At 38.9% G+C, this 22,341-nt stretch overlaps 1 protein-coding gene and 1 long non-coding RNA gene across 12 annotated transcripts in view; one reads left to right on the plus strand and one right to left on the minus strand.

Moving 5' to 3' along the window:
* Nucleotides 1–932: 932 nt before the first annotated feature.
* Nucleotides 933–2,269, plus strand: LOC117338657. The gene is made up of 2 exons (XR_004535009.1): nt 933–1,920; nt 1,985–2,269. It is a non-coding gene; the product is annotated as an uncharacterized LOC117338657 (long non-coding RNA).
* Nucleotides 2,219–22,341, minus strand: part of LOC117338656 (GATOR complex protein WDR59-like) — a 47,399-nt gene continuing 27,276 nt past the window's right edge. For 2 of the 11 annotated variants that reach the window (XM_033900019.1, XM_033900017.1), the window contains 6 exons: nt 18,843–18,897; nt 11,510–11,623; nt 7,162–7,297; nt 5,619–5,761; nt 4,479–4,586; nt 2,219–2,445 (listed from right to left, as the gene is read on the minus strand). In XM_033900019.1, the coding sequence (XP_033755910.1) occupies nt 2,294–2,445; nt 4,479–4,586; nt 5,619–5,761; nt 7,162–7,297; nt 11,510–11,623; nt 18,843–18,897 (708 nt within the window). In that variant the 3' untranslated portion in view covers nt 2,219–2,293. Of the gene's footprint in view, nt 2,446–4,478; nt 4,587–5,618; nt 5,762–7,161; nt 7,298–8,530; nt 11,330–11,509; nt 11,624–18,842; nt 18,898–19,889; nt 19,903–20,623; nt 20,682–22,341 lie in introns of those variants that run through there. The other 9 variants (XM_033900024.1, XM_033900021.1, XM_033900020.1 and 6 more) reach the window with 8 other exon arrangements.

Here is a 22,341-nt window from a genome sequence, read left to right on the forward strand (position 1 = left end):
AAGATATCTATACATCAAGACAACCATAGTCACACATCCACTATTAGTAAATTCAATAATGGACATCATTATTATTACTTCAACTCTCGATGAAAACACTTCAGAATCATCATCTTGTGTTAAACATGACGTGGGGTTCTACATTGATAAATTTCCATCATGCATGTATGTCTCGCTATAAACAAAATACATAAATAAATATACACACAAAAATACAAATGTACCCAACAAAATTCTTAACATTCTCTTAAAAATCTCTTTAAAACATATCCATTATCTGTGGAAAGTAGGACAAAACGAAAGAATCACTTGAACCTAAGATTTGGAACCTAAGATTTGGGTCACAGGAACACATCTCAGTTATGCTAGGATAGGCTCTGCCTATATAAAAAAATCTCCAGTCTCTTTAACCACCAGAGACTCAAGCCCTCTCACTTCTCCATAAGAAGGCTGCTTGTCTATGTGTCGCTGGCTATCAGGCTCAGCCTGGTCCAGGATTAATTGATCTGTCGTATAGTAAAACTTCTGTTATAGGTAACCAATGATATCCGATTCTATGTTTCCATGACTTTACTACTTGTTACCTGTGAATCATAGTCTACAACATTGAAGGGCAAGTCTGTGCTCCTTCTTGTTATAGCAGTAGTTGTACAGACTAACCTCAGTCCAACCTACTTGAAAAGGTAATTACAATGTATTAGCATAGGCTTCCCCTCCAGCCATGTATAGGGACTAGGTGGTTCCCCTCCAGCCCTGTATAGGGACTAGGTGGTTCCCCTCCAACCCTGTATAGGGACAAGGTGGTCCCCCTCCAGCCCTGTATAGGGACTAGGTGGTTCCCCTCCAACCCTGTATAGGGACAAGGTGGTCCACCTCCAGCCATGTATAGGAACTAGTTGGTTCCCCTCCAGCCATGTATAGGGACTAGTTGGTTCCCCTCCAGCCATGTATAGGGACTAGGTGGTTCCCCTCCAGCCCTGTATAGGGACTAGGTGGTTCCCCTCCAGCCCTGTATAGGGACTAGTTGGTTCCCCTCCAGCCATGTATAGGGACTAGGTGGTTCCCCTCCAGCCCTGTTTAGGGACTAGGTGGTTCCCCTCCAACCCTGTATAGGGACTAGGTGGTTCCCCTCCAGTCCTGTATAGGGACTAGGTGGTTCCCCTCCAGCCCTGTATAGGGACTAGGTGGTTCCCCTCCAGCCCTGTATAGGGACTAGGTGGTTCCCCTCCAGCCCTGTATAGGGACTAGGTGGTTCCCCTCCAGTCCTGTCTAGGGACTAGGTGGTTCCCCTCCAGCCATGTATAGGGACAAGGTGGTTCCCCTCCAGTCCTGTCTAGGGACTAGGTGGTTCCCCTCCAGTCCTGTATAGGGACTAGTTGGTTCCCCTCCAGTCCTGTATAGGGACTAGGTGGTTCCCCTCCAGTCCTGTCTAGGGACTAGGTGGTTCCCCTCCAGCCCTGTCTAGGGACTAGGTGGTTCCCCTCCAGCCCTGTATAGGGACAAGGTGGTTCCCCTCCAGTCCTGTATAGGGACTAGGTGGTTCCCCTCCAGCCCTGTCTAGGGACTAGGTGGTCCCCCTCCAGCCATGTATAGGGACTAGGTGGTTCCCCTCCAGTCCTGTATAGGGACTAGGTGGTTCCCCTCCAGCCCTGTCTAGGGACTAGGTGGTTCCCCTCCAGCCCTGTCTAGGGACTAGGTGGTTCCCCTCCAGCCCTGTCTAGGGACTAGGTGGTTCCCCTCCAGCCCTGTATAGGGACTAGGTGGTTCCCCTCCAGCCCTGTCTAGGGACTAGGTGGTTCCCCTCCAGTCCTGTATAGGGACTAGGTGGTTCCCCTCCAGCCCTGTATAGGGACTAGGTGGTTCCCCTCCAGTCCTGTATAGGGACTAGGTGGTTCCCCTCCAGCCCTGTCTAGGGACTAGGTGGTTCCTCTCCAGCCCTGTATAGGGACTAGGTGGTTCCCCTCCAGTCCTGTCTAGGGACTAGGTGGTTCCCCTCCGGCCCTGTATAGGGACTAGTTGGATGGCTTCACTAGGTTCATTGCACCTTTGGATACACAATCGGCACCATCACCTAGAAATCGAAGGTTTGGATTTTCTCCTCCCTTGGATACAGGCCAGGCCCTTTTCCTAGAAATTGTAGATGTGGATTTTCTCCTCCCCTATGGGATACATAACAGGTAATTTCCTAGGTAACTGTGGATTTTGGGTTTCTTCTTTCTTTGATAAAGGTCGGGACCTTTCCTTTGGAATTGCTGATGTGGGTACTTTCTTGGTGACAGTGTAGGTCTGTCCATCAGGAGTTGTAGGAGGACATGGTGATGTATGTTTTTCCTCGGATACATTTACATCCACAGCCTGAGGGACACTCATCATGGGTCTGGAACCAGTGAAGGATATGGTTTGCATGGCCACCATGTCCACAAGTCAAACAGAAATTGGAGGAGCCTGCAATGGTCAAGAATTACTCATATTTTAGTTTTATGGTTATTTTAAGAAATAAAGCATTAAGCTGAAAATGTACATAATTCTGGAAAGATCATGCTACTTCATCCACAAAATAGGATACATTCAAATTATTTAAATACTACTACTGTAAAAGTGGATATTTTCACGCTGTCAGTCATAATGAAAATATCTTTTTGCGCTGCGATGTCATTTGGCATTTGTGTAGAAAAAATACACCACGCACGAGACAGCTGGTTGCAACTTTATAAGCCCCGACAATGTATAGCGATATATATGTATACGATATCAGTACTCGTGATGTATGGCAAAGTTATGTAAAGTTAAAAGGATCGGAGGCCGGTCATGCTGAGTGACGTCATAAGCATTCATGTCCAGTCAAACCAAACACAGGTGTCTCAATTAGTGATGGTTAATTTTGCAGGTATGAAATAATTTTGGTAGATATTTAAATACGACTGGGCAATTTAAAAGCAAACATTTTGATGTTCTGACGTAAATCTCCAACAAATACCCTTTTCTACAGTAGCCCTTTCGTAAACACAACGGCTTGTGAATACCATATTTTCAATATATCAAACCGGTCATTTATTGAAATAATGTATCGATAGTTTCTGATTCAAATAAAACATATTACCACGTAAAGACTTTGTGTTTCTATTACAATGAATTTTATCTTTTGTGTAACAAATGAAACGTGTGCTGTTTTGGGGCCTATAGCTACAAAATGGCCGAGCAGCTCCGGGATTAATCTGTACAGTAATGTTAATGTAGTAACGATCATAATTATCATGAAATGAAGACAAAATAAAGATAAATAAACATTGAATTAGATCAAATACTATCATTTTACATATTACCAAAATTAGTATAGCCATGCATGTCTCTTGACCGACCATGACAACGGTATACATCACAGACGATAGGACGCTTGAATGCCGACATATGGTATACCACTAGGAACTTGCATTTTTGATTTTTGATTCGGTGGAATTATTCGCGTGTCAATATTTTCACGTGTTATTATGTTCACGGAAATTTTAAAATCGCGAAATAAGCGAAATGTCCACGCCGCGAACATTTCCACTTTTACAGCAAGGCAACTGCAAAAATTTACTTATGATGTAAATAATACTACATGCATGAACACTCACATTTGACCCCAGCTATCCAATACTTAGACAACCTATGACTTGTTACCCTAATGATCATTACAGATAACAAGATTTTACTGATCTCCTTTCCCAACCAATCAGTACTGGATAAACTCTGCCATTACACTCTGACCTCTTACCCCAACCAATCAGTACTGGTTTAACTCTGCCCTTACACTCTGACCTCTTACACCAACCAATCAGTACTGGATGAACTCTGCCCTTACTGTCCGACCTCTTACCCCAACCAATCAGTACTGGATGAACTCTGCCCTTACTGTCTGACCTCTTACACCAACCAATCAGTACTGGATGAACTCTGCCCTTACTGTCCGACCTCTTACCCCAACCAATCAGTACTGGATGAACTCTGCCCTTACTGTCCGACCTTTTACCCCAACCAATCAGTACTGGATGAACTCTGCCCTTACTGTCTGACCTTTTACCCCAACCAATCAGTACTGGATGAACTCTGCCCTTACTGTCCGACCTCTTACCCCAACCAATCAGTACTGGATGAACTCTGCCCTTACTGTCTGACCTTTTACCCCAACCAATCAGTACTGGATGAACTCTGCCCTTACTGTCTGACCTTTTACCCCAACCAATCAGTACTGGATGAACTCTGCCCTTACTGTCTGACCTCTTACCCCAACCAATCAGTACTGGATGAACTCTGCCCTTACTGTCTGACCTTTTACCCCAACCAATCAGTACTGGATGAACTCTGCCCTTACTGTCTGACCTCTTACCCCAACCAATCAGTACTGGATGAACTCTGCCCTTACTGTCTGACCTTTTACCCCAACCAATCAGTTCTATATTGACTTCCTTACTCTCTAAATCTAAATGACGTCTTACCTTTGACTCCAATGTGACATATGACACAGTTAAAGGCAAGCACTTTACAGGATCCACATTGAGGCCCTCGCACTTCCTTCCTACAGCGGTGGCAATTCAGTCCAAATTCTACAATTTAAACAAGTTACTCATGAATTTTTTCTGCATTTAACAAGAGGCCTATGGGCCTGGAAAGTTATCCAACTATCTTTATAAAACACCATGTACAGCATTATTCCACAGATAGAACTTGAAATGAATTCTAAAATAGGTGTTGTTCAAGAAAACAATGATTGTACAATCATGTTACAATATGGCCACTGTGGCTGCCATGTGAAACTTTTAAAGAAGCTAAAAAATGTATGTAAGAACACTTTGAACTTTCTGACAGCTTCCTTTCCTTAACATCTCCACCAATTTTAAGCTCAACATTACAAGTGGATTTTGCATTGAGAAGAAGTTTTAAATGTGTTTTTCATGATGGCAACCATATTTCATTTCAGATTGCCCCATAAAATAACACCTGGTCAGGACCATCTAAAGAGTCATTCATGGCAAGTGGAAGTTTATCCACAACTGACAGTGAATGGCACATCATAACGGACAAACTTGAGTACATGTGTTGCCTGGTTGCCCCATAACTTACCTGAGTATATGTGTTGCCTGGTTGGCCTATAACTTACCTGAGTATATGTGTTGCCTGTTGCCCCATAACTTACCTGAGTATATGTGTTGCCTGGTTGTCCCATAACCTACTTGAGTATATGTGTGGCCTGTTGCCCCATAACTTACCTGAGTATATGTGTTGCCTGGTTGCCCCATAACTTACCTGAGTACATGTGTTGCCTGGTTGGCCTATAACCTACTTGAGTATATGTGTGGCCTGTTGCCCCATAACTTACCTGAGTATATGTGTTGCCTGGTTGCCCCATAACCTACCTGAGTATATGTGTTGCCTGGTTGTCCCATAACTTACCTGAGTATATGTGTTGCCTGGTTGCCCCATAACCTACCTGAGTATATGTGTTGCCTGGTTGTCCCATAACTTACCTGAGTATATGTGTTGCCTGGTTGCCCCATAACTTACCTGAGTATATGTGTTACCTGGTGGCCCCATAATTTACATGATTATATGTGTTGTCTGGTGTCCCTATCACCTACCTATCCCCTTGTGTTGCTCCTGAGGAGTGGAGACAAACTTGAGTATATGTGTTGCCTGGTTGGCACGCCCCCACTGATACAGGATATCGGCATATGCTCGCAGGTACTGGTCATACTGCTGTTGGGCTCCTGGGTCCATCATCCTGGTCAACAACATAAATGTACAACTATAGTTAATTTACAACAGACAATAGATACATCCAGAACATTTTAAGTTTGTCTTAAAAATAAATTTCCGAAGTTGCAGCATCCATTGATTCATAATTCCCCCACTTCTCCTGTCTATAATAGTGTGTCCCTGCTTCTTTGAGTGTTTATTTTCTCTCAGGGATGTATATTAGGTACAAATCACCAATTCCCACTTGCATACTATAGTACTACCCCATAAATGTGCTTCTCACTACACCACCGATTACAAGGAAGCTTCCATTTTGTAACTAGGGAACTATTTTTCAAAACCACAGTATATTTTCTGTAGTCAGTGATGGTATTCAAGGGAAATTATTTCTCTAATATTTATTGCCTGCCCTCAGTGCTGTATTTCTCCGAGTGTTTATTACCTGCCCTCAGTGCTGTATTTCTCCGAGTGTTTGTTACCTGCCCTCAGTGCTGTATTTCTCTGAGTGTTTATTACCTGCCCTCAGTGCTGTATTTCTCTGAGTGTTTGTTACCTGTCCTCAGTGCTTTATTTCTCCGAGTGTTTGTTACCTGCCCTCATTGCTGTATTTCTCCGAGTGTTTGTTACCTGCCCTCAGTGCTGTATTTCTCTGAGTGATTGTTACCTGCCCTCAGTGCTGTATTTCTCCGAGTGATTGTTACCTGCCCTCGGAGTGATTGTTACCTGCCCTCAGTGCTGTATTTCTCCGAGTGATTGTTACCTGCCCTCAGTGCTGTATTTCTCTGAGTGATTGTTACCTGCCCTCAGTGCTGTATTTCTCTGAGTGTTTGTTACCTGCCCCCAGTGCTGTATTTCTCTGAGTGATTGTTACCTGCCCTCAGTACTGTATTTCTCTGAGTGATTGTTACCTGCCCTCAGTGCTGTATTTCTCTGAGTGTTTGTTACCTGCCCCCAGTGCTGTATTTCTCTGAGTGTTTGTTACCTGCCCTCAGTACTGTATTTCTCTGAGTGTTTGTTACCTGCCCTCAGTGCTGTATTTCTCTGAGTGTTTGTTACCTGCCCTCAGTGCTGTATTTCTCTGAGTGATTGTTACCTGCCCTCAGTACTGTATTTCTCGGAGTGTTTATTACCTACCCTCAGTGCTGTATTTCTCCGAGTGTTTATTACCTACCCTCAGTGCTGTATTTCTCCGAGTGTTTATTACCTGCCCTCAGTGCTGTATTTCTCCGAGTGTTTGTTACCTGCCCCCAGTGCTGTATTTCTCTGAGTGTTTATTACCTGCCCTCAGTACTGTATTTATCGGAGTGTTTATTACCTACCCTCAGTGCTGTATTTCTCCGAGTGTTTATTACCTACCCTCAGTGCTGTATTTCTCCGAGTGTTTACTACCTACCCTCAGTACTGTAACTTTCCTGGATTAATTACCTGCTGTTACTCTCATGTTGGAACTGTTCTTTCTCCGCCTCCTTTTGTTTCACGTCTTTGCTGTCCTCAAATTTGTAGTCCTCCATGGAATCGATATCAAATGACCAGCTATTGGATCGCCGCATCTTCTGGACAGCTAATTTGAAAAGGTAAGACATCTTAACCTTAGAATTCAAGTGGTGGATGAGATTTTTTTTCTACCGAATGTAAAATACACTTCAACGAAACGTTTGCATGTTGAATGTACATATCTAAAAGTAAAGTACAAATATTCCTATAAAGTATCTCCTTATGAAGAAAGTTTCATTTTGCAAGAGTTTAAACATTAAAGAATATATATGTACAAATTCTGAAAAATCAACAAATAAGTAACATTTTATTGGCTAAAATTATGTTTGTCATCTTAAAGACATATCTCATAGATTGATCATGGCTTTCTACATCAAAATGGATGTGTACACTTACTACATATTGCCCCAGATCATAACAGCCCTATGTTTTATGATTCAATATCAGTACTTTGTACATAACTATTACATTGTGTATGAATATGGTAAATATCTCTGTTTTAGCTGAAAAAGATGGTGTTAAATAGAAATTAAAGAAACCTTAATAATATGTATCATTTTCATCATTTCACAACATTATCAACAAATGCTCATACAGAATTTTACAGAAAATAAACATAATGTACATTTGATGTGAATGTTTTTCAATATATAGTTATAGTTACTTTTTCTGTAATTCCTTAACTCTCTATATTGCAAAATGTGGGGTTTTATATTGCAATTATCAGTAAGTAATACTTTAAATAAACGTATGCCAGTGTGGAGCCTAATTTGTGCACAGCGGTGGTAAAATATAACTAGTGCTCAATGTGATGGGTAAGTATAAACATCGTCTGTCTGAATCAGTTACAAAGCATTACTTCGTGTTAAAGCAATAAACATAACTGTGCAAAAAATGGAAGCAAACAAATAATTAAATTACTTCAGCATTGTTGTAAAAAATTCTCTTAAATCAATCTGCATAAAAAAATTATTAGAGAATTAAACAAAGGCCTTAATCATTGTTTAAAACACATTTTTGTTTAGTAAAACATATTTCAAAAACAAAAATAGCTGGAAAACAAAACAAAATGTATCTGTATGCTACCTGGTGAGCTTTTGTCTGAAATAAAAAAAAATATATTGTACTAAATATGGATGTGAAAGAAGTGTACCCATTTGTAATCTAGTACTGACTCATAAGGAGTTTATTCTGGATTTAATCATACAGCACATCACAATGCCTATGTTCTGAAAATAATGACTTTTAACTGGTAAAACTAAACATAGACAAAATTCTTGTCAACGCTTGTCAAATGAGATCTACCCTAATTAATTTTTTTTTTTTTTGTGAGTGGGTGTTCATTGAAGAGTTGGTGTTGTGAAATGGCCTAACAGGAAAATTTACTTTAGCTCTCATTTCTTAACATGGATGCCATGGACGTTTTAATAAAAAAAAAAACGAATTCTCAGTTGTTATTTTCAATCCTTGCAGTAATTTTGCTATGGATAAAGCTCACATCAATAGTTAAAGAAGAGTATGATTCTCATAGCAAATAAAAATATATCTATGTAAAATCAAGTGATTTAAAATACATTCTCATTGTAACACTAACACACATTATGTAATATACTGGTTTTGTGAACAAATTGTCTGTTTCCTGGAAATAATAACTGGAACAGATCGATCATTGTAACATTAACATTAGTATAAAAGAGGTAGGAGAGTTTTAATTATTGAGTATGTTAAATGTGAAGTAGAACGACCAAACATTGTTAGCTTAAATAAACTGCTGTGATTCTTCAGGACAGGTCATTATTACCCCCACTAATCAGAGATTGTAAAAGACAAGTTACCTACATCTGGCAAATATTTCCTCCATTATACCAGACATTAATACTCAAAATTTTGTTTACAACATTAACATAATGCTATGTAGAACAAACCCACTATAGGGCAATCTGTGGGAGAACAGAGAAATTGATACAGAAAAAAAAAAAAAAAATAAATAAATTATTTTAGAATTTTCCTGGACTGTAGTCCAAAATAATATAAAACACAGATGTTTTTTCTGACTTTTTCATGACTCAAAAATCCTCCAACCAAAAACATTCAGAATAGAAATACATTATAAACATTGAAGTCTATTTTCAGGTTGTAGAAGACAAAAATCAAAATATAAGAGTAAGTTTTGCCGTTTATTCCCCACACATTACCTCCTACTCTAAGTTGTATAGCGATCTATCAAGAAATAACAGAGTTGTATTTAATATTATATGAAAGTATTGGTAACAGAGAGATTTGAGCAAAACAAGAAAGAATTATCACAGAAACGACTATCTGTTAGGACTGTTCCTTAGGCTATAACATTTTCACTCTATATTTTCTTTACCAATAGATATGACCTTCTGTTGTATAAAAAAGATAATTTACTCAATGGAGAAAATGCAAATATGTAGAGTTGGTAAAGGGCATACATATATAGTGTACATCAATGGACAAGTGGCAATATATTCTGTGTACATGTAGTTCCGCAGCAGCCATTTTACCCAGCGATATATACTGTGGACATGTAGTTCAATTGACAGGCAGCAGCCATTTTACCCAGCGAATATATACTGTGTACATGTAGTACCATGGAGAGGCAACGGCCATAACTATATGTGTGGACATGCTACCTGTGAGGTCTAGGATTTCTGGAGTATGACAACAACCAGTAAGTACAGCATGCATACACTTGGATGATGGTGATGATGACATGCCAATAATATTTTACAACGATCATTAAATGTCTAACTTCGATCTTGATGATTGCTGGTCTCTAAAGCTATGTAAGCCTACTGTGATGAAATTGACACTAATTTTTTGGTCGAACGTTCACCTTAACAATTTACCTATACTTATCAGACAACAATGATGCTTTCAGTATAAACACAGAAGTGATCATTGCAATAGATGTATATAATACAAATATTTCTGATTCTTCCAGTCCTGCTCTTCTAGTGTATTGCAGTACATGCCCTACCTATATGAAGCCTAATTTCTGGATGGGGAAGTATTGTATTTCTGTAACTGAAGGCTACAGATCGCTTCAAGTGACAGATGATGTAGGCCCCTCTCTCCCTGGTCAAGGAGAAGTATTGTACCTCTATATAACTGAAGGCTACAGATTGCTTCAAGTGACTGATGATGAAGGCCCCTCTCCCCCTGGTCAAGGAAAAGTATTGTACCTCTATAACTGAAGGCTAGAGATTGCTTCAAGTGACAGATGATGTAGGCCCCTCTCCCCCTGGTTAAGGAGAAGTATTGTACCTCTCTAACTAAAGGCTAGAGATTGCTTCAAGTGACTGATGATGTAGGCCCCTCTCCCCCTGTCAAGGAAAAGTATTGTACCTCTATAACTAAAGGCTAGAGATTGCTTCAAGTGACTGATGATGTAGGCCCCTCTCCCCCTGGTCAAGGAAAAGTATTGTACCTCTATAACTGAAGGCTAGAGATTGCTTCAAGTGACTGATGATGTAGGCCCCTCTCCCCCTGTCAAGGAAAAGTATTGTACCTCTATAACTAAAGGCTAGAGATTGCTTCAAGTGACTGATGATGTAGGCCCCTCTCCCCCTGTCAAGGAAAAGTATTGTACCTCTATAACTAAAGGCTAGAGATTGCTTCAAGTGACTGATGATGTAGGCCCCTCTCCCCATGTCACATGTTGTAAACCTGAAGGCAAGGTAGTTGTATTAAGTTAAAGGTGACCTGGTATGTATGCCTTGTTTCGATTGCCCCAGTCAATGTAGGTAATTCTGTAGGCCTCTTGGAGATGTCCAAGACCAGGGATGATTCAACATGCTTTCTCTTGTGGTGTCCGACTTACCTGAGCAGTAGACTGGAAGGTTGGTATAGGACCTATGTCATGTCCTGTACCCTTTTTGGATGGGGCTGACCAATAGTACCACACTGCTTGCAACACGTCGCGGGCTTGATGTAGCATAATTCAGGTGCCTTCCCCCTAACAGGTGAGAGTGTGGTAACTTACCTGACCACTGATAGGGATGAATATGGAGACGAGTTAGAGACTAATATAAAATTGTTCCTTCCCCCTTCCCATCTGGGGACAGTGACTTACCTGACCACTGATAGGGTTGGATATGGAGACGAGTTAGAGACTAATATACATTTGTCCCTTCCCCCTTCCCATCTAGGGACAGTGACTTACCTGACCACTGATAGGGTTGGATATGGAGACGAGTTAGAGACTAATATAAAATTGTTCCTTCCCCCTTCCCATCTAGGGACAGTGACTTACCTGACTGCTGGAAGGCGGGGAGGTTCGGATGAGAGGCGACCTCGGCCAGGGACGCTGTGGAGGAGGAGGTGGGAAGGGGACCAGTGTGTGAGGATCGCTCAGCGAGCTGATATGCTGATGGTGGTGAAGAATGGGAGTGATTAGTCTTCCATAGTATATGTAGCAAGTCTTATTTAGTACACAGCATGTGAACATTAGTATGACTTAGCTTAGTATTGCCTTTGATATCACCACAACCCCAGACTAGACCTAAACTGGACTGACAGAAGTCGGAGTACACTGCTGATGATACCTAATGGAGAATCAACAATAGTGCTGACAGGTTGACGTCCTGTAACTTTACAGTGGAGTTTGTTACTTTACACCTTTCAAAACTTCCTTAACCTCTTCATATTATAAATGGTACATCTTCAATATCTTTCTCCACTTATTGTCATTACCCACTTTAAAAAAAATAAAATTGACAAATTATTACAGTTTTAGCCAGAAAAGACATTAGCCAGAAAAGACAATCTCCATAAAAACTGGGGGTTATCATAAAGCAGTGTGCCCCTACTTAGTACATTAATGTACATGTTGTACCAGCCAGCCGGTCTACATCCCAGTAATGAGGCAACCCACAGCTCATATCATACTGGGTTAAAGTAATAAATATGGCTGGTCTGCTCAGTGACAGTTTGAATAGTGATATTTAGTACATAGCAAAGTCAAAACAAAAAGATGGAGTCTAGGTAAAAGTACAACATATATACAACACTGGGCAGTAACTGTACGGCAGAAGATTCAAACACAGACTAGCTCAAGGTCACTGTATCAGCTGCCTGAATTTGGAATTTTTTAACACAGATATCATTCAATATTCACTAATACACTTTAAGGTCATAATAAATAAATAAATCTGTCAAATCAAAACACATTATACTAAGTTGGCATTGCCAGCATATATGAAGTATGTTAAGGGGAGGTAATCCGGACACACCTCGTGACTAAGTGAAAGTTGGACTCTTGAGCTAATCTCCTGTTTTGGTAGTCTACATATACAGTTTATGAAAAGTTAATGAGAAATGTAGCCATTTTGTATGTACAGATTGCCATATCAATATCTAAATGAAAGTAAAATCTTCTAAAACCAGAGAATGCATGTAAAGAGGCAACGGAATGGCTATCAATTTCAAGTAAAAAAAAAAAAAAAAAAATTTAAAAAAATGCTAAAGCTGTAATTTCAGATTTTGGAAATATCTATATATACAGAAAGCATGCATGATTAAAACTCATGCAAAATTTCATCCATAAAAATTTTGAAAAAGTTGAACCAAGAGACACCTGTCAGACTGCGACCTGTTGAACAGAACAGGTTCCCTCCAAATACTCCACATAGGAAAGCTAATGTATAAATGGGAAATATTGACCATTGGAAAGAATTAGTATAATACATATAGGGCCAAGAGCTCATCTCTAAGATAAACTCACAAAGAATCAGTATAATACACATAGGGCCGAGAGCTCATCTCTAAGACAAACTCACAAAGGATCAGTATAATACATTTATGACATAGAGTCAAGAGCTCATCTCTAGACAAACACACAAATTCTAACCATCAAGAAAAGGATTCAATAAATATGATATTTCTAATATAGGTGGCTTCAACACATTTCTTGAACTTACACTGTCACAATAGAAACATACACTGTATATTTACATTTACCGGATACACAAAATATCACTTTGTTTTCACAAATATGAATAGTAATAATTCTTGTTTTCACAAATATGAATAGTCATAATTGATATTCTGAATCTGTGAGGACTCGAGACAAAAACTGATGCATCATCACTTGGGAAATATTTAAACTCGATCATGATGACATTTCCTTGCAAATTATTGAAATATTTACATTGTGGTAGTGATAATTATCTTGCTACACACTCAAAAATTACAAAGTATTCCAACTGTCTGTAACAATTATAATGGACATTGTTGTTGATATTGGTTATAGCCACACCTGGTCCCTGTCTGTACACTACTCAACAAGATATTGATATACAAACTCTACATAGAAAATGGCTCATTTTCAGGTCAATTCCTTAACAAGATAAGTGGATTATATTCATTAAACACATTGTGAGGATTGATCATTAATTTGTAGGAACAACACAATCTTAATCAGATTCACTCGTGAGAGTTAACACACTAACACATGGTTTGTGAAATATGAAAATTACCATCGAAACATTACATTAACATGTAGACATTCTTGCAGTGATATTTATTCATGTATTTTATAATTGATAAATTAATTAAAATGTTTCTCATGTACAACTTGTACCTTCACAGAAAGATATCATTGACTTTACAAAACATTAAACAAACTTTAGGAATTTTCAATGGAAATACTAAAGGAAAATCTAAATCAAAAGGCACATCGGACCTGTGTGATTCATTCTTATTGAGCATTGACATGGCATCACCTGGTGACTGGCTTAATGCATATGGGTATACTGTTCTCAAAATGGATGTTACACCTGACGTATGTTTTATCTAACCAGGTAAAGTCTCTGCCATAGCCAGTCATCTGGTAGGTGCCAGGTACCCATAAGAAGGATACAAACAGACCTATTTTATCACCTTACTTCGGCTATTTTAGCCAGACTAGAGTATTGGAACGACATTATTTGAGATTTAATTTGTTACTTTTCATTGTCTAGGTTTAATGTCCTATGTTGAAATATAACTTTCAGATTTCTTGTAATTGATAAATAGTGTAATTAACAAGTTCAAAATTAACTATTAATAGAATATTTGATTATATTAAAGTGAAAATTTATCCTGATACATAATCTTTTCAGGTTATTGTCAAACTATTGTCTACCTGCTGAAGTCTGTAGATAAAACTCAATGGAGATAATTTGTCATATATCTCTACATGATTGATAATAACTGGACATGTCCACACTGTCTTTAGTACCACATCCGCTAACAGCTGTCACATATGACACAAAGTCTATGATAGTGTAACACAGTTTTGAACTCATAATTACTCAAATTCAAACGACTACATTCTGACATGCTGTGGACATGTTCTGTCAATATTATTTTGCTGAGGATACACACATAAAACATAGTAATTTGTTCAATGTGGGCTTACACCCTACCAACAACACATGCATACTCTCTTGACAAAGGGATACAACTCTTACAAAGCACAAAACAAGCACCAAAATAAACAATTACAACCACAGCTTGGTTATGAAGGTCCTGGTTTCTTTTTGTATTATCATTCTGAAGAAAATAAAACTTCATTTTAAATTCTGGCACTGTATACAGTGCATTACCTACATCAATCAAAACCTGGTCTTATGTACTGCAGCCAATATTTAAGATTTTCCATCAATTTGGTTTATTTTTTGTTAAATTAACGTTTGATAAAATTTAGCCCATATGACTGATTTTGAACATAAAGAAGATTCTTAAGTTTTATTAGAGAAATAAGAACATTTTTCAAGTGAAGTTTTGTGACTCCCTGGAAATTGATACTCCTTCATTCACTTTTTTCTCTCCAAAAACCAAAATCCTCTAGGCCCATGACAAAGCTACACAACTTAAACATTCAAATTACCATGTGTTAATTTTATTGATGTTGTTAAAAAATGCAAAGCTGATTAATATATTATGAACTGTGGTTCATGTATGACATGTATTGTAGTAATTAAGTGTTTGGTTGGATTTAGGACGGGGAGAACCGAGAGGGACAAGGAACCAGGGTTGGAACTCAGAACTGTATTTAAACCCTTTACCAAAAGTCTGATGATGGTACATGAGTGATGATATTTACTACATACCGAGCGACATAGAATTAATTATATATTCAGTCTATACAGATAAACCAGGGCTACTTTTGAAAATGAATTACCAGTACATTGTATAACAAAGTTGTAGTGTACTTGTCTAGGGATAAAGTATAATGCGAGTATAGGGCAATTTTCTCATGAAATAATAAGCCCTATAAACATGGTGACTAAATTGACACAATCCATTGTGCAGGTTATATGGAGACCTGTTGACAAATTCACGAAAAACTTTCAAGCCATATATGCCTCTTAGAAAAATCCTCCACCAAAAGCTGTCTGACAAAAAGTGCAATTCTGATTATAATACTTCCAATTCACAACTGATTTTCTGATTATTGAATCATATGATGTGCCTTTCTTAGACTGATGACGTATTTTTGAGGTAGATGAAGAAATGATATTGAAGGTTTAATTATAAGCATGTTTAAGTCATATCTAATTAGTGGAGGAATGTATATCACATGATCACAAATATATCGCCCAGTCAGAAATGAGTTCTAGTTACACACATCACTAGAGCTACAGATATCAACAAGATGCAGGAGGTTAGAGATTTTCTATTGGGGAATTTTTCTTGAATAAACTTAATACTTTCAAAGCAGAAAAGGATATGTTGTAACCCTGCATGAGTACTCTGTTCCAACCCCAAATACCCTAAGATACCACATCCCTTAAGGAAGTGTTCTAACCCCGAGTACCCCAAGATACTACGGCAGTAAAGGACGTGTTCTAACCCTGAGTACCCGTCCTTTACTGCCGTGGTATCTTGTACCACGGCAGTAAAGGACGTGTTCTAACCCTAAGTACCCCAAGATACCACAGCAGTAAAGGACGTGTTCTAACCCTGAGTACCCTGAGATATCACGGCAGTAAAGGACGTGTTCTAACCCTGAGTATCCCAAGATACCACGGCAGTAAAGGACGTGTTCTAACCCTAAGTACCCCAAGACACCACGACAGTAAAGGACGTGTTCTAACCCTAAATACCCTGAGATACCACGGCAGTAAAGGACGTGTTTTAACCCTGAGTATCCCAAGATACCACGGCAGTAAAGGACGTGTTCTAACCCTGAGTATCCCAAGATACCACGGCAGTAAAGGACGTGTTCTAACCCTGAGTACCCTAAGATACCACGGCAGTAAAGGACGTGTTCTAACCCTGAGTACCCCTAAGATACCACGGCAGTAAAGGACATGTTCTAACCCTAAATACCCTGAGATACCATGGCAGTAAAGGACGTGTTCTAACCCTGAGTACCCAAGATACCACGGCAGTAAAGGACGTGTTCTAACCCTGAGTACCCCAAGATACCACGGCAGTAATGGACGTGTTCTAACCCTGAGTACCCCAAGATACCACGGCAGTAAAGGACGTGTTCTAACCCTGAGTACCCCTAAGATACCACAGGCAGTAAAGGACGTGTTCTAACCCTGAGCACCCTAAGATACCACGACAGTAAAGGACGTGTTCTAACCCTAAGTACCCCAAGATACCACAGCAGTAAAGGACGTGTTCTAACCCTGAGTATCCCAAGATAACACGGCAGTAAAGGACGTGTTCTAACCCTAGGTACCCCTGAGATACCACGGCAGTAAAGGAAGTGTTCTAACCCTGAGTACCCCAAGATACCACGGCAGTAATGGACGTGTTCTAACCCTGAGTACCCCAAGATACCACGGCAGTAAAGGACGTGTTCTAACCCTGAGTACCCCAAGATACCATGGCAGTAAAGGACGTGTTCTAACCCTAAGTACCCCAAGATACCACGGCAGTAAAGGACGTGTTCTAACCCTAAGTACCCCAAGATACCATGGAAGTAAAGGACGTGTTCTAACCCTAAGTATCCCAAGATACCATGGCAGTAAAGGACGTGTTCTAACCCTGAGTACCCCGAGATACCATGGCAGTAAAGGACGTGTTCTAACCCTGAGTACCCCAAGATACCACGGCAGTAAAGGATGTGTTCTAACCCTGAGTACCCCAAGATACCACGGCAGTAAAGGACGTGTTCTAACCCTAAGTACCCCAAGATACCACGACAGTAAAGGATGTGTTCTAACCCTAAGTACCCTGAGATACCACGGCAGCAAAGGACGTGTTCTAACCCTGAGTACCCCAAGATACCACGGCAGTAAAGGACGTGTTCTAACCCTAAGTACCCCAAGATACCACGACAGTTAAGGACGTGTTCTTACCCTAAGTACCCTGAGATACCACGGCAGCAAAGGACGTGTTCTAACCCTGAGTACCCTAAGATACCACGGCAGTAAAGGACGTGTTCTAACCCTGAGTACCCTAAGATACCACGGCAGTAAAGGAAGTGTTCTAACCCCAAGTACCCCAAGATACCACGGCTGTAAAGGACGTGTTCTAACCCTGAGTACCCCGAGATACCACGGCTGTAAAGGACGTGTTCTAACCCTAAGTACCCCGAGATACCACGGCAGTAAAGGACGTGTTCTAACCCTGAGTACCCCAGATACCACGGCTGTAAAGGACGTGTTCTAACCCTGAGTACCCCAAGATACCACGGCAGTAAAGGACGTGTTCTAACCCTAAGTACCCTGATCAGATACCACGACAGTAAAGGACGTGTTCTAACCCTAAGTACCCCAAGATACCACGACAGTAAAGGACGTGTTCTTACCCTAAGTACCCTGAGATACCACGGCAGCAAAGGACGTGTTCTAACCCTGAGTACCCTAAGATACCACGGCAGTAAAGGACGTGTTCTAACCCTGAGTACCCTAAGATACCACGGCAGTAAAGGAAGTGTTCTAACCCCAAGTACCCCAAGATACCACGGCTGTAAAGGACGTGTTCTAACCCTGAGTACCCTAAGATACCACGGCAGTAAAGGACGTGTTCTAACCCTGAGTACCCCAAGATACCACGACAGTAAAGGACGTGTTCTAACCCTAAGTACCCTAAGATACCACGTCAGTAAAGGACGTGTTCTAACCCTAAGTACCCTGAGATACCACGGCAGTAAAGGACGTGTTCTAACCCTGAGTATCCCAAGATACCACGACAGTAAAGGATGTGTTCTAACCCTAAGTACCCCAAGATACCACGGCAGTAAAGGACGTGTTCTAACCCTGAGTACCCCAAGATATCACGGCAGTAAAGGACGTGTTCTAACCCTGAGAATATGGTTAATCACTCATCAGTTAGAAAGCCTGTATTTTTATGAGAATAATTACATGTTATAGAAACTGGAGTTATTAATACAATAGTAGAATGAGATTTGTAAGAAGGCACCAGTATTTCCTGTATGCTTCACAATTTCTAGTAAAGTGAAAATCATAGGTGATGAAAAATTAACAAAACCCAAACACATACTTGCAAAATCAGATAATGTGCTCTATACATAATGGTATGAATTACACTTGGGAAATAATGATTAGAACTGAAGGCACAGAAAGGCAGGCCGCAGCCAGATCTACCGGTCACTCACAAGCTGGACAAGACCAACCACTTACTTGACCACCCCTTGAAGAGGCTGGAGGAGGAAGACACCGTGTGATAGGGACTATACTGTCAAAGAGAAGGGTCAAACAATTTATACAACACAGTTTACCATTGGTTGGTTGAAGTCATGTGACTTGTATCTAGAAATACAATTGGGATATGGCTGGTGACATGACACTCTCTGAGTCTGTCATGTATTGGTTGAATCCACCTGTCAATTGCTGGTAGCTCTAGAACAAAATCTTACCCTGAATTTCTGTAAAGCAGATTACTTATTATTATTATTAGGTAAGTAACCTGACCTAATACACAACTCAAAATGTCCAATCCTCACCGGTGGTCTGAAATAGAACTGGGCACAAGATGCAAGACATGACCACACTGGTCAACAGCAGAGTTGAAGACCTATCAAAAATGTGTCTGGCTTTAATATTCCATAATTATATATATACATGTATATATAACTGTGTATGGTAAATATCTGCCAAACATCACTACCATTGTTAGTAAAACTGCCAGCATGCTGTTAGTAGGTAACCATAGCAGTGCTTTCAGACACGATGCTTGACTGTGGACTACAATATATAGATACAGCATTAATGGTCTAACCTAAACAAGCTTACAATCTCTAAGTGCAGTATTACTATACCAGGTAATGGTGTTTGGGGGTGAAATATTCACTCATTTCTAGGCCATCTATATATTTACAATGCAATTCTGAAGGATTTTTCTTTTGTTTTCTTGTGAGTTTTTGTAATGTTGGTTTTTTGGGGGGTTTTTTTCTGTTTTTTTTTTTGTATGTGTTTTTTTGTTGTTGAAAGGAATCACAGAAAGCTTTGACTATAAGCAGGTGCATTGGCATTATACTAACAGAAAAGTGAAAAAGAATTTCTACACTTTTTTTATCAATAATCATATACACTGCTCTAATTACAGTTGGTCATTCTTGCAATTTTAGATTAGTTTGTACCTGGACCCATACTATAGGTTCAATTTGCCATTACCCAATACACCTGTACAGGTACCGTCACAACCAATACATACATCATCATACAAACCTTCAAACACATCCTGGAAACAAAAGGCATCAGTGTTTGTACAAACCCTTTTCACAATTTCACAAAGAAAATGTCTATAATGAGTTGATCATTAAGCAGGAAACACACCACCCTAAATCAAATTAACACTCAAAGGTGTCAAGAAATGGTCTTCATGTTGAAATTTATTTATTTCAAGAAGTTGTAAAAGAAATATGTAAAGGAGTTTTCCATTAACTTTTTGTACAGCACCAATCTGATATTTGGGAGAAATGTGTACAAACATTTGCAGAACTTGTAGAGTTGTGGCAATGACATTTCTTGTTTAGTATACATTGTATTACCTTCTGATCAGTTTCATTTTGCTGTAAAATGTCCAGTTGGACAACTTTTACCATTAACAACATACAATGTAATGTATACTGATACGGAATTCTAAATTGACATTTTTACAAATATAATCATTAGGCCATGTTGACTTTCAGTAATGCATTTCATTTATTTTTAGTTTCATATTTCTAAATTTAAAATCTATTAAAAATTAATTCAAAAGAGAGGCCTACACTTTCAAATGATGTCATTTTCACAATCATTCCAAATAAGAGACAGTATTAACCATCGTTTTAACAACATTTAACGAACTCCCATCCTCATGAACCCGTGAGTGACCCCTACCCCATGGAGCGTCAGTATGATTTGGGGTGGCGTTTGTCCGTGTAATGGGAGACAATAGATTGGCAGTATTGGTCACTTACGCAGTACATTATTCCATCCACTATCGGTACTACTGCCAAGGTAGTAGGCACTATCACCCTATAGTTGGTAAAAAACAGTGTGTCACAACAAATAACTGTGAATATAACACAGGATCCTTATCATTATGGGAATGTGTGCTTTACTTGGATATCCTAGGGAATTTTAAATGAATTTAATTGGAGAAATAGTAATTTGACCTTTTTCTGTCTTTTTTTTCCCAATTATAAATTTGATTTTCACTTTTTCATCAAAATAGCTTATAATCTATACCACTTTCCTAAGTATGATTTGGATATAGTGGGCTCTTTACATGATATGAGAAAACAATATACAGTTATATGTGTATCAACTGACGATTTCGATTTTGCTTAATTCTTTTAATCAAAATCATTTTTTTCCAAGAAGGATTACTTCGCCAATATTGACATGCCAAATCTGCAAGCGAGTTCCGAGTTAGAATTATTACTTTTACTTATTACTTATAGAATTTTGATGAGACTCACAGAAATTTTGGAAATAGTTAAATTTAACATTGCGAAACACATTGTTTTTAGCAATACATCGTAGATTACAATAGGAATTAAATGAAATTTTGGGAATGTTTAACAAGGGCCATAACTCTGTATGAAAAAGGTCCAGAGATACAATTTCAGTAAAAGACACTGTCATCCAAAGAGAGTGTCACATAAAATTAGCATATGGAAACAAGATAAATGTAATCTGATGAATGACAGATGGAGTATTAATCTAATCTCCTCAAGTGTAGCGGGGGACTAACAAAAGGGTGGCGAAATAAAGGTTTACCATTACTGATATTAGAATGTATACACATCAGTGTTACTGAGTCTGGTTACAAATGTACAACCAAGAAAGGTACAAGATTTAATTCCAGCACAGTTATAGCTTTGTTTCCAGTTGGAAAAGTTAAAACCAAATTTCAACTAACTTACAATATCTTTAAATACACGAAAGACTTGTAATTTTGTAGGTTAATACGTAAGCCAACATCAATGAAATATGATTACTTAACCTGTAATAAATGCATTATCTGTATCTAACATTTTCATTTTCAAATACAAAACACAAGTTAGATTTACAAAACACAGTCTACCAAAATAATGGTTTCTGATGAATATAGAAGTTACTTTCAAATTCCTTCAGAACATGAAAAAAACTATCTGTTATTCTTGACCATGACTTTGTTTCCTTTCATAAATTGGACAAAATAGGGTAGCATACCATGTCAGTATAAGGTCTCTCCAAAACAGTCTCCAAATGTAGATTTGTGTAGTCTTTTGCTTTTATCCGAGAGGTTATCATAATCAATGACATTGTATGAAGTATAAGACTGTTGAATATCTAAAATACTTTTATTGTTGTTTGCATGCAAAATGCTCCTAATTTTGCACTACATATTTGCTTATAGCAAAACTCAATTTCAACATGCAAACCTGAATGCATTTTCTAGTACATGTACCATACAGGAAAGCAAAAATATAAAATAAAAACCACCAAATTAGATATCTTTATCAAAATATATCTTTATCATTTTTAAAGAAAAGAATAAACCAGATTTCAATATATAACACTCCACCTCCCAATGTTTAATTACAAACAAAACCGCGGGATTATGTTATAGTATGACAAAAAAAATAAATAAAAATGATGAAATTAATAAATAGGACTGAAAAAAATCTGTGATTATTTACATACAAAT

The sequence above is a fragment of the Pecten maximus genome, chromosome 11 (assembly GCF_902652985.1).
Source record: "Pecten maximus chromosome 11, xPecMax1.1, whole genome shotgun sequence".
Classification (NCBI taxonomy): domain Eukaryota; kingdom Metazoa; phylum Mollusca; class Bivalvia; order Pectinida; family Pectinidae; genus Pecten; species Pecten maximus.